The sequence below is a fragment of the Bidens hawaiensis genome, unplaced genomic scaffold, assembly GCF_021521415.1.
Source record: "Bidens hawaiensis isolate Kalapana, Puna unplaced genomic scaffold, B.hawaiensis_p1.1 tig00002977_1, whole genome shotgun sequence".
NCBI lineage: Eukaryota > Viridiplantae > Streptophyta > Magnoliopsida > Asterales > Asteraceae > Bidens > Bidens hawaiensis.
This window is the reverse complement of record NW_027491160.1, coordinates 1622344-1635456: the sequence shown is the minus strand read 5'-3', so window position 1 is coordinate 1635456 and position 13113 is coordinate 1622344. Positions and strand designations below refer to the sequence as shown.

General features: G+C 32.1%; 1 protein-coding gene across 1 annotated transcript; it reads right to left on the bottom strand.

Moving 5' to 3' along the window:
• Positions 1–10147: 10147 nt before the first annotated feature.
• On the bottom strand, positions 10148–12879 carry LOC143621827 (uncharacterized). Its single transcript, XM_077093133.1, has 3 exons — positions 12236–12879; positions 11704–11804; positions 10148–10841 (listed from the first exon to the last, which is right to left on the bottom strand). Exons 1-3 carry the CDS (start codon positions 12757–12759, stop codon positions 10207–10209), a joined length of 1260 nt encoding a protein of 419 aa, XP_076949248.1. The 5' UTR covers positions 12760–12879; the 3' UTR covers positions 10148–10206.
• Positions 12880–13113: the final 234 nt, after the last annotated feature.

Genomic DNA, 13113 nt, shown 5'->3' with positions numbered 1-13113 from the left:
GGAAATGGCATGTTATTATGGGTGTCACAAGGGATTTATATAAAAAAGCATGATATCTTGGTCTTATTGTTTGAGATTACATCATGAGAATATCAATAAAAGCATGTAATCAAGTGCTTTCTTGTCTCTAAACATGTGCCCAAATCATGCTTCTTGGCCTGTTCTTCCTAAACAATCCATACTTTATCTTTTCAAACATATGACAACATTATTGAATATATATATTTTTCCAAATAACAAATTCAAATAATTTTATATCTTTTTCGGTTTACTGCTTATTTTGCCTATAACTCCACTTAGCTCACGTTATGCTCGTTTTACGTGTGGTATGTATATCTTTTTCGTTTTACGTCCACACATTGTCTTCAATCAGGTATGAGTCGGTTGTTTGATTATTGTTGCTATTACTCATAAACGGAAAATAAATTATCAATAAGGCCAAATTTTGATAACTTTAGTGGCTAAAACTTAGCTTATATACCTAAAATATATTTGCTTTTAAAACTAAAACTTTATTCGGGCTTTTCGGGTTGACTCGAAACCCATAAATCAGACCAAGAACCTACCCGAATTACTTCGGTTCTGGTTACTCTTTTCTCGGGTTCGGGTTTTTCGGGTCTGGTTAGTTCGGGTACAGGTTTCTCGGGTTGGGTTTCGGGTAAAAGTGGCAGCATATCACTAGTTCACTACTAAAAGGCTAAGCATACAAATTTGTCCAACTGATAAAAAGTTAACATTTGAATCATGCAACATGTCTTTGAAACTTAACCATTAAGAGGCTCCAAGAGCTATTAAGATGTGCAATCAAGCATACTCTGCCCCTGATTAATAAAATCGGTAAGAGGCTACCAAACAGTCTTAAGTAAATATGATATACATCATCTAATAGAAGAATTAATTATTATTATGTTTAATCCTTTTGAATAAATTAATAACTGAATTATTTTATGTATTTAACAAATGATTAAAGAAAAGGCAAAGGTAAGATACAAGTACAAGATGCAAATTCCCTTTTCCTTGTCCAAAGTGTTGGTTTATTGATATTTAAACTTTTCTCTCTGTCTGGCGATCAAGTTAATATACTATTCAAGAAAACACTTCTTGGCCAATCAAAAGCCAAGGACATAAGTGGGGTCTGATCTTCTTAAACATTCGCCTAATAATTTTGTTTCAGTTTCAATCAAACACTTGCCTTTTGTTTTCCTTTACTTATGGAATCTAATCTCAATGTTAGTTGACTTTTATCCCTAATTTGCTTTTGAGATTCACTGAAATTAGATATATTAATGTGCAAGAATCAATTTATAGATCGATTTACAAATTGTGTAGACATTTTGTTTACAAATTTATAAGGATATAACTAATCATATAAAACACGCACCTTTGAATATGGTGTTGTCACATGCATAAACATAAATATACAAGCATATCTTTAATCGTTAGTTACAACAAAACTATATTTATTTTAGTTAAAGCACCCAAACTATTTTTATTCATAGTTCTACAAAATATATCAATATTTATTTTGTTATAAATGTTCCCCTTTTATCACACGGTTCACACCTCATGGTTGTGTATTGATGAGTACAACTAATCAAGTGAAGGATGACAATAGGTCGGGTTTGAGACGGGTTTAGGTAATTCTAAACTCATACATGATTATAAAAACATGTCCCAGATCCGTCGGGTATTTGTCGAATGATTATCCATCGGGCATCGGACATACCTGTAGGTTTCGGGTATACTCGTTAGTTTATAAAAAATACTCATCAGATATACCTGAACAAAACCCATGAGGTTTTTATTAGGTGTAGGAGAAGATCAATCATTAGAAGAAAGAAGCAGATTAGTAGGTCGGTGACCTCGACCATGGAAATTGAAAATTGGAATGCCAAGTGCATATTAGGCGCGAGCCGGGACGGATTTGAGAATTGCAATATGGAAACTGAAAAGTCTTGCTCTTGATATTATATTTAGAAATACAATATTTTTTAATATACTAGCACACACACAAAATTATGTCGGGTTTCTTGGGTAAATGAGTTTATGCTATCGGCCGCAGGGGCGGACCTAGCATGTAAGGTGCGGGTTCATGGGAATCCATTGAGTTTTGGATTTTTTATAAAATGCCTATGTAAAATATGGGAGTGAACCCACACATAAAATGCTGAGTGAACCTATACACAAAGTGAATCTTGGTCTAGTGGAAAGGATTTCTCTTTCCCACAATGTCAACCTGGGTTCAAGTCTCCTCTTGTGCATAATTTTTTTTTTATTTTTTTCTATGTTCCATAAGCACTGCACGAACCCTGCAACCTAGGATTTCAATTTTCAAATGTTTTGGTTTTTATTTCAAATACAATATTACGTTTACTTGAATGCATTTATGCTCCAGCTAATTAAATACATTATGCATTGGGATGCTTTCAATTACACATGAGTATGATGTTTTGAAAATTGCTACAAAGGTCACACACACTTACCCTGGATAGGATGTTAAGGTAAGATTCATTAACCCTTAGCTTAATCCTTCTTTATTGATGTTTCTTTACATGCTCTTTTTTATAAAGTTTTTAAAATTCTGGTCTTAATCTATATGGAATTAAACTGAATGTTTTAGTCAATACTTTAAAGTCTTAGAACAAAGCCAAATAATGGAAGATTTAAACTAATGAAATTTGGATAAAGGCTTCAAATTTTTATTTTGCTTTAGCATTCTAAATAGTTGAGTCAGACAGTCAGCCTTAACTAGAATGTATGAATGGTTATGTTAAAATTGTTAATTTGAAATAGAAAATTAGCAAATGATGATGTTTGTTTTTTGTTATTGTATCGTATTTTTATTATGTGATGTACCTTACCCTACTCGAACCATAAAACCGACTTGAACTATCGTATTGAGCCTAAAATTTTTCTCCGGTCGTATAAACCTGGACCATCTAAAAACAGTGAACCCACAGAGAAAAATTCCTGAATCCGCCACTGCTATCGGGTAATCGAGTATTAAACATAAAATCCCATACCCGTACCAATTATGTTGGGTTTTGGACTCTCATCGTGTCTGAATTTCATTGCCATCCCTAAATCAAGTCTACATATAGAAATTTATTATGTATGGTAAAAGGTATAATAAATTAACCAAAACAACACAGTTTAGAAGTTCAACAAGGAATGTGAAGTATCAAATCATTTTAGTCTGGCAGTTTGACGTCCCCTCTATCCTAATAAGTGATGGGGGTTCGATCCGTTCAATGGGGAATTAGGTAAATTTAATAGGCGTGGTTTATGTGTAGTCAAAAGAAAATGATATGTAATAAACATGTATTCACACTTATTTGAGAACTTCAATCTTTGTCTTTTTGGTTTTTTAAAATTATTAATTTTGGTCCAATAATTTACTTTAGACTTTTATGATACAATAGTTTCAATTAATTATCTGTTTTAGTCAAATCCATTAACGTCATCCACCAACCATTTGTTAATACAACTTTGGGGGCTTTTTTGTATTATTCATAAACTTTTAATCATAAGAATTTTTGGGTTTTCTACTAAATATCTTAAATGTTTATAAACAAAACATCTTTATTTTCTCTCAAGCCACCAGATTGCTTTATTTGTAAATAGTGGTTTCCCATGCATTTGACTCGAATTCACGGGTATGAGTCTCACCAAACCAAGATAGCCATTAAACGGGTTATAACATCTCATTGTATTAAAAATTAATCTCACCAAATATTTGATATGAAAATCCTAAAAAATAGGGATATACTAAAAATTAATATCCGACTTTTAAAAAAAAGATATTATTTATAATTATGAGACAATTTTATAGTAAAAAAATAAGCGGGTCATGGGTCTCTTCAAACCCAAATAAATTTTAAACGGGTTATAACATCTCATTTATATGTAAAGCCCTTTCATTATCAAACTCTAGTATATTATTAATTTTCTTACAATAAATAAAATTAAAAATAAAAAAATATATAAATATTAGAAACGTAAAATGTAAAACAAACCACGTAATCAAGCCCTAATTAATTTCTCAATATAGATTTAGTTACTTTAGCGATTCTTTTTTCTTTTAAGTTTAACTTAAATGAAAAGTTTCACAAAATAATATCCAAATTATAACAAATGAACATAAACGAATAATTATAAAAATTAAGTAGATAATTCATTCAACGTTTCATCAAAAAATGAACGTTTCCCAACATAAATTAATCAAAATAGGTTCAAGTATATTATTAACTTCTTACAATAAATAAACTAAGATCCAAAAAAATTCATTCACAATATTACAAACGAAAATATTATAAGCGAAAATTTTAATCAACCCCAGTAATGCTGGGGATAAGAACTAGTAAGTTTATATTTTTTTTGTTATTTTTTAGTATTATGATTTCTTATATTTGTTTATATATAAATATCTACACACTTTTTATTTAAAAAAATATTTTTTTTCAAAACTTACGCTTTTATGCAAGTGTTATTTATTTATATTTAAATACATTAATTTTTTTAACCTTTTATAGCTGTAATAGTATGTCGATTTTAAAAACATCGTATTTAGTTTTATTTTGAAGTACGATTTTAAGTAAATTATGTACCATTAAATACAAACCAAGAAGTCATTCTCATTTTGATGGGCTGGTAAAGTGATTAAGATATGAAATATAAAGTACAAAAATTTAGTTGTTTGAAAAAAAATATACAAACCAAGAATTAAAATTAATAAACAGATTTTCAGCAATCCTTCGTTAATTGAAAAGTTAAAAAAAGAAACAATACAAAACAGTATATGCTCTTTTTACCATAGAGAAATAAAAGAAGAAAGGTTAATTTTTCTAAATCATTTATAGTTAATAGAAGTGTATAATTAAAATAGAACTTAAAAAATAAACATTCTGCTTTTTAAAGCCTAAATACCATTACAGCTTTAAAAAGTAAAAATAAAAGTATTCAAATATAAATAAATAAATATACAGTTGCATAAAAGCTCCGGTTTCAAAAAAAATATGTTAAAAATAAAAAAGTATTTATAGTTATATATAAAAATATAATAAACCATATTAGTTAGAAAATAACAAAAAGTATAAAACTTATATTTAGTAGAAAAAAAAATATTCATATGAATTAAAAGTTTGTGAAAAATATAAAAAAAGCCCCTCAAAGTTTTATTAACTAACGGTTGGTGGATGATGTTAGCGGGTTGGTCGAAAACTGATAGTTAATTGAAACAATTATACCATAAAAGCTTAAAATAAACTATTGGACAAAAACTGATAATTTTAAGAAACTATAGGGACCAAAACCAAATGTCTCTCTATATATAATATAATAATCAAATTATATGGACAAAATAACAAAACTAGTCCTTTATGTTTGCACGCTTTTTAACATTGGACTAGGGATGAGCTCGGTACCATACCGGTACCGACCGGCATCATACCAGTACCGATCGGCACCAGTACCGAAAATACCGATCTCGAAAATCACAAATTATTGATACTGGTAGCGGTACCGGTACCAAATATTCGGTTCGGTACCGGTATTGAAGATAAAAATTTGGGAAATACCGGTACGGGGTACGGCGTACCAATCCTGAAACTTAAAACTTTGGTACTGATTCGGTATCGACGGTAGCAACCGGTACCGAATTTAGTACCGGTACCGAATTTGCTCATCCCTACATTGGACGTCGTTTGGCAAAAGAAATGATAGAAAACATCCTTTATGCTTAAAAACTCTCTCGCATTGCGTCCTTTGACGCTAACCCTTTGCGGGGATAGCACTATAGTAGGTTGATTCCTGACGAGTTTAAGACTTGACCATTCGATTCGGGGAAAGAACTGGGCCACAAGGCAAGTTTTTGGGCTATATGAGTGTGACCCAAACCAAGGCTTTTGATCCATTTCTAAACCATGCCACTTTGGTACTTTCGCAAGCATCTCACTTATTAGAAACCAATATTCAACTCTTATTACAATGAGGTATCAGTTGATATAAGACCGTGCGTTACCATGGGGCCCATGGCATGGATAGCTCGCCACATCAGCCAACTGCGCCCCAACCATCGTGACACACAGTCACGAAAGGGGCGCGGAAACAACGCAGGGGCAGTGCCCGGATATTTGGCCACAGCATGGAGGGGAGATGAGGATAACTTGGGTGGGCCATCTCTCACACATACCATCAAAGACGAGGCAGCAGTAACAAACGATTAACCTGCAAAATCCATGGTTGCTTTCTTCTTCTTCATGGAAACCATAGTAGCGGCTAGGTTAATTTTATATAAAAACAACCTAAACATATATCATATTATTTAACTGTTTGAGCTGCTGGTTAAAAAAAAACTGTTTGGGCTATTTCTGGTTATTGGAATTTCGTAAGTTAAAAGTTGGACACTTAACTTATTGTTTTTAATTGTTGGGTTTTTGTTTGTGGGATTTTGTATGTTATAATTAACTTATCTATATGTTTTTGGTAATAAACATGTATTGTTGGATTTTTATATAGTCATAAAAAAAATACTAATATATGAAAATAGATTGAAAATATATGATAATAGTGGTTAGGTTTGTTTCGGTTAATCGAGAAGAATAACTTATTTTCGGTTTTTGGTTAATCGATTCGGTTACTACTCACCCCTACAATCTCATATATTTAAATATATTAATTAAATTGTATTTATAAAGGTGATGAACATTTGAAGTAATTAAAAATGACTTCTAGTTTAATGGTATTTTGGTGGTGAGATAAGACTTAGTGACTATAAGGTCATGGATTCGAATCTCACAAGAGAGGGTTTTTCTCAAATATTGAGTTCCTCCTGAATTGGTGGCTTGGTGGTGGATATGATCACGTGGTACCACTGGCGGCACGATGATACTCCAGTGGTCCGTGAGTGATCCAAATTAGTCGTTCAAACAAAAAAAATTAAAAAATATAATTTTTTTAACTAACCAAGCCCCCTCCAAACTCTTACCATTACACCATTTTTGAGTATTTGTGGGTGACAAAAAAGTATGTTTATGTTGCAACATTTTTTTTCTCAAACTAAACCCCTAATCACTCCCCCTAGGGCTGTAAATGAACCGAACGAACACGAACAACGCATTGTTCATGTTCGTTCGTTAAGAAAATAATGTGTTCACGAATGGTTCACGAATACTTACCAAACGAGGTTTTATGTTCGTGTTCGTTCATTAAGGAAATTAATGTGTTCACGAACACAAGCGAACACAAATAAAATCGACAGAGCCTAGAGATTGAGACCGACGTATAGATTGAGACCGACTTATACATTAATGTGAATAATGAAAGCCTGTAAACAAATTAAATGAACACGAAGAAGGGCGTGTTCATGCTCGTTCATTTAACTTTAAAAGAACACGGACATTTAATGGAATAAATATTTATGTTCATGTTCGTTTAGTTAAAAATGGACATTTGTGTTCGTTTGTTTAAAATCTAAACGAGCATAACTGAACAAAGATAAATGAACATATATGAACAAATGTAAATGAACACAAATATAAACGAACTTAAATGAAAACATTTAAATGAACACAAATTAATAATATAAAACTTTTAAACAGACAACCTATCAAGATAATATTTAATTATTTTTTATTAATACATAAACAAACATAAATAAACAGACATAAACGAACGCTCATGAACATAAATCAACGAACGGAGCATGTGTTCATGTTCATTCGTTTAATTAAACGAATACAAATTTTTTGTTCGTGTTCGTTCATTTATTAAATAAACGAACATAAACAAACTTCCCGCCGAATGGTTTACGATAGTTTATCGAACGTTCGGTTCATTTACAGGCCTAACTCCCCCATAACACATAGCCTAGCAACAACGTAAGTTAGACAGATTGATTTGTGTAACCCCAAACCCTTACTTTTGACCCATTTTCTGTCACATGCAAGCAAGTTCTTCCCTGGAAATGATTAAATTTAGTGATTTTATAATAAAAAGATTCCCGTAACTACTCCAACTTATAATAATCTGTCACTGAAATACTTAGCTCAAACTCCCAAACACTAGAAACACAACTCTAGATGCATGTGTTCCCAATAATTAATATATTGCACTAGAAGCAAGGACTAATGTGTAGCTTAATTTCCAAGATCCCACCTAGATATCTTAATCATTAGTTTATAATAGATATCAAACTTGCCAATGTATATATTATATTTATATTATCACAAAAGTTTTTATAAAGTTTCAAAATAATCAACACCGGTTTTTATATTACAAATAAAAGTTTATTGTCATGTGCAAAGCAATGCAGCTACGTAGGTATGTTTGGTAGGTGGTTTTTAGAAATTTTTAAGAGTTTCTAGCTTCAAACTTTTAAGAAAAAAATCCTATATAATAAAAAGTTTTGTTTAATTGAAGGAACTAGAAGTTTTTAAGTTTGGAGAAAAAATTTGAGGTATGTTTAACAAAACTAGCTGGTAGCTGTAATTGAAAGCTGGTGGCTAGTGGCTTGAAGCTGATAGCTGGTAGCTGTAGCTTTTTAGATATATTTAGATGTTTGACAGAGTTCCTGGAGCTTTTAATAAAATGTATAAAATGATCAAAATGGGCATAACTAAAAAATATAATAGTAAATGTATCTATTTTAGAAGGTTATTTAAGTAATTTAAAATGCTAAAGCTTGTAGTTTTTTCTAAATGCTATTAGGAGGAGCTTCAAGCTTTAAGTTTTTTCTCATGACCTAAAAGCTTCAAGTTCTTTCTATCAAACAAGACTTTTAATTGAGTAGAAGCTTTTTTTTAGAAGCTTAAAGCTAGAAGCTCCTAAAAGCTCTCTGCCAAACATGCTCTTGAAGCTCCTACTAGTAGCGTTTAGAAATGCTACAAGCTTTTAGTATTTAAAATTACTTAAAAAACCTCCAAGATATATCAACATTTAATATTATGTTTTCTTAGTTATGTCCATTTTGATTATTTTATACATTTATTAAAGCTCCGGCTACTCTGTCAAACACCTAAATATATCTAAAACGCAACAGCTACCAACTACCAGTTTCCAGCTTCCAACCATCAGACACCAGCTAGTTTTGTCAAACATACCCGTAAAGATCGGTGTCACATGGCATCAATAGAACAAATCATGTGTAATATTTACATCATATAGTCAAATGACGATGTATTTTATTGGGCCATGACACTAAGCTTCCAAACGTAAAACGATAACCTAACAGAAATAGAAGTAACTCTTTTATGCTTAGTTTTTTTTTTCTTAACGACAACTTTTAAACTTATATATTGTCTATATAACTATTAACTATCTTTGAGTATATCTTTACTACTTTAAGAATTTCGGTTAATTGAAGTGATCTGATCGGTAAATATATAATCAAACACCCAAAGATGTATATAGTTTTTCTTAATCCTCAGTTACTTAGTTAATTATCTATTTTAAGAGTTAACTAGTAAACGGCCCACGCGTTGCGGTAGGAGCGTTGATACACGTTAACCTGTGCGTCGTGATGGGACGTTGATAAAACATAAAGTTACTAAAATTTGTACGCACATTTATGATTGGTCTGGTTTTAATAAAATTTATATCGAAATGTTATATAGAAATAAGGATGTATATATACAAACTTAAGTTGTTATGAAGAAAAAAATATATTATAAATTGACCCATTTGCCTCATTGGTTGAGGTATTAATTAAAATTTATATTGCAGCGTAAGTAAAAATATTGACGTGTGTTTGTATTTGAAATTTAGAGACATGTTACTTGTAAAAAAAATTAAAAAATATTATATTGACCATGGTGTCACACAAAACTTGTACTGAAATGTAAATATAAATAAACGCATCGTAATGGCTATGCGAAGTTTAAGAAACAAAATAATTTATGAATGAAGTATGTCAAATACTAATTATAGAAAGAAATAATACAAAATCAAACAATATGTCTATGAAGAGACGTAAAATAACACTAAATCAAAGTTAAAAATGAATTAAATTGTAACCAACTACTTTAAATATATATAAAAAAGCTAATTAACTTCTCTTATAAAAAATAAATTATATGAGATAACTAACATTTGCATTTTAACATATACTAGAATGATCATTCAACATGTTATGATTTTCAAAGTAAAAATATAAATAAATTCACATCATAGATTAAAAAATAAAAACAAAATCACACTCATTTGAATAGGTCAACTTTGAAGGGCCTTGTATATGACAACGAAGCAAGGAAGAATGGCCCTAGGATTAAAAACGTACAACTCCTCAAGATTAGAGTACAACCCGGCATAGCCTGCCACCGAGTCGTACGGCCCATCGTCTTCCGCCACGCGCTTCACTTTCCCTGCAATAACCCGACACACAAGCATCGCCCTACGCCCCTGGGGATCAACCCCAAGGCAGTCATGTGCTCTGCCACTGCTAGCCGTCGTCCGCACCCCTCCCTTTCCAGCACCACTGTCCCCACCGCCAGTAGTTCCAACAGCTTTTGGGCTTTGGAACCCGTGACGGATTATTGTGCAAACACCGCACCCTGGTACAGTGGTGCAGAGACTAGAGGAGCTGCGGGCTCTCAGAGCGCAACCGACGGTAGTGCAGTGGAAGCGGAGAAGCTCATTACCGTCGGCTGCGCACCGGGAAGCAGTGGCAGTGGCGCGTGTCTTGACGGCGTCACGGCAGTCCTCGAAACGCTGGATGGTTCGACGTGAGTTGTGGACTTTTAATATCCGTTCGATTGTGAAGATCGGATGGTCACGTTTGAGCCAGCTGGATTTGAATATTATCTCGACTATGTTTCGACCCGAATCATCCGGACCCAGCTCCGACACTGTAGTAAAAGTTTATGAAAGGAAGTTACGAAATTGCCCTTCGTACTAAGTGCAATTAACAGGCTATAATATTTAAGTAATAGTGTCGGTGGATGAATTATTCTATTTATTGGTTTTCTCTTAACAATTACTTACACGTACGTTTACATTAATAAAAGGTGAAGGTTTTAAATACAAATTTTACTTGCACGTATTTTTCAAAATAATAATTCAAAAATTATTTATCTTTTCTCATATATGATTTTTAAAATCTCAACAGTCAACTCTCACTGACCCTAACTAGCCCATGTTACATTATATCAGATTCATCATGTGACAGATAAATCATGTTTACGTAGTTATCAATTCAAATATTTATTCGATCAAATTGGTCTAGTAATATGTAAGGGTTTTTCGGACCTCTTTATGTCAGAAATTGAATTCGAATCATTTATTTTTTACTTTATCTTGTGAACCAATTTGATGGTACGTCGAAGGGTAATTTAATTTTTGTTATATATTAATATATTAAAATTATTTAATGAGGAACATGAGTAGCCGAGTAGGTTAATGCGATATTGACAATGCAATGCTAGGAAAAAAAAGTAGTTTTCGTGTTTATGAGGTGGTAGATGCCAATGACATAAATAGTAACATGTGTTTTTAAGGAGGAACATGAGTAGATGCCAGATGAACATAAATAGTAACATTTATTGAGCTATGACAAGAAAAAGACACTTAATGGTAAGACTACAAATTATGTCTATGCATAGAAATAGTTTATTTTTTAAAACTATATATAGTATTAAATGATTAACTTTAAACTTTTAAATAGAAAGGTAATATAAATTTATTTTTATGAAAAACAAAAAGATTAATTACCGGCATGTCTCACAGCTTGATGGTGTTCCAAGCTCTCCATTTTGGGGAAGACCTCTCCACATTTTGAACACACGCAAACGGTGCTTCTTGGTATTGTATACCTGCGTATCATTAAAATTAGAATAAGCGTTTATCGAATCAGTGTTTGAATTTATTATTCAGTTTATTCAAATTGGTTTTCTCGAATTGAAATTTTTTTAAGTGAATTCAAATACGGGTTGATTCGTAACTTAATTCGAATAAACACACAAAAATAGAACATAATTAATACAAATACCTCTAACCTATTGTTCTAACGGTAATTAAGGTGTTTGAGTTCAAATTTTCATGTAAAAATATTCAAAAACAAAATTCTGAATTTAATGGTATGGTGTTTGCCCTCACAAATATGACTGGGTTCGAATATTTCAGTAACGCTATTCAAAAACAAAAATCTAACCAAATACATGAAAGTTGAAAAATCAAAAATTTCTACTAAACACCAAGACTTAATAAATATAGTAAAACAAAATTATATAAGATTGAGATTAACCTTGAAGGATCAACAATGGAATGACACTCATAGCATCCAGAAAGCTTTCTAAACTGCATGCCTCTTGAAGACGACGTATGACTTCCATGACCATTGGTTCTCACCGAACCTGCTAAACTCTTGGAAGAAGAAGATGACCCGCCGTCAGTCACCTGCTTTTTCCGGCGAATAAGGTCGGAATTGACGCCGACAGTGCTACTTTCCGGCGAGTTATCAGCCCTATGAACCACCCTTGTATTCCCATGCACAACATCCCTGAAACTGCATATAGAGCTACAAGATTTCAGTTTGGAATACCCATTAGGGTTTTTAGCCTCATCATTGGGCCCGACAGCATCCATTTGTTTGCAAGTCAACAAGTTCTTGAACTGATCCCATGAAGAAGATGGTGGTGGTGATGGTTGGTTTAGTTGTTTGGTTTTAGGTTTAGGTTTAGGTTTTGGTTTTGGTTGGTGTTGTTTTCTGCGTTTTGTGGGTTGTACCTTTTGTGTCTCTGAAGAAAATGGTAAAGTGAGAAGTGCCATTAAAGGAAAACCTTTGATGTTTTTTAGAGAGAGAGAGAGATGCTTGTTGAAGGTTTTTTGGATCCTTTAATGGTGGATGGGATAAGAGAAGGCTAATAGAATAAGAAGGTGATGGAGAGGGTGGAAGCATATATTTTATTAAATTCTATAAAAAGTTTTATAGCTTTTTTGGTATATCCCTTTTGGTTTCTTCATGAACACCTATGCAAGCAATAAAAAGATGTTACATGATTTATTAGTCCTTCATGGTCTTATTAAATTAATAATATATCATGAGTTTGAGATTAAGCAATAACAATATGATTGTAAATTTTAGCATGTAATTAATATCAGGTTGATAGATTGTTGATTAAC

Coding starts and splice junctions, on each gene's coding strand:
- LOC143621827 (XM_077093133.1), bottom strand. CDS start 12,759: ATGGCACTTCTCACTTTACCATTTTCTTCAGAGACACAAAAGGTACAA. Junction 11,805..12,235: donor TCCATTGTTGATCCTTCAAG/GTTAATCTCAAT, acceptor AATGATACGCAG/GTATACAATACCAAGAAGCA. Junction 10,842..11,703: donor TCAAGCTGTGAGACATGCCG/GTAATTAATCTT, acceptor CTTTTACTACAG/TGTCGGAGCTGGGTCCGGAT.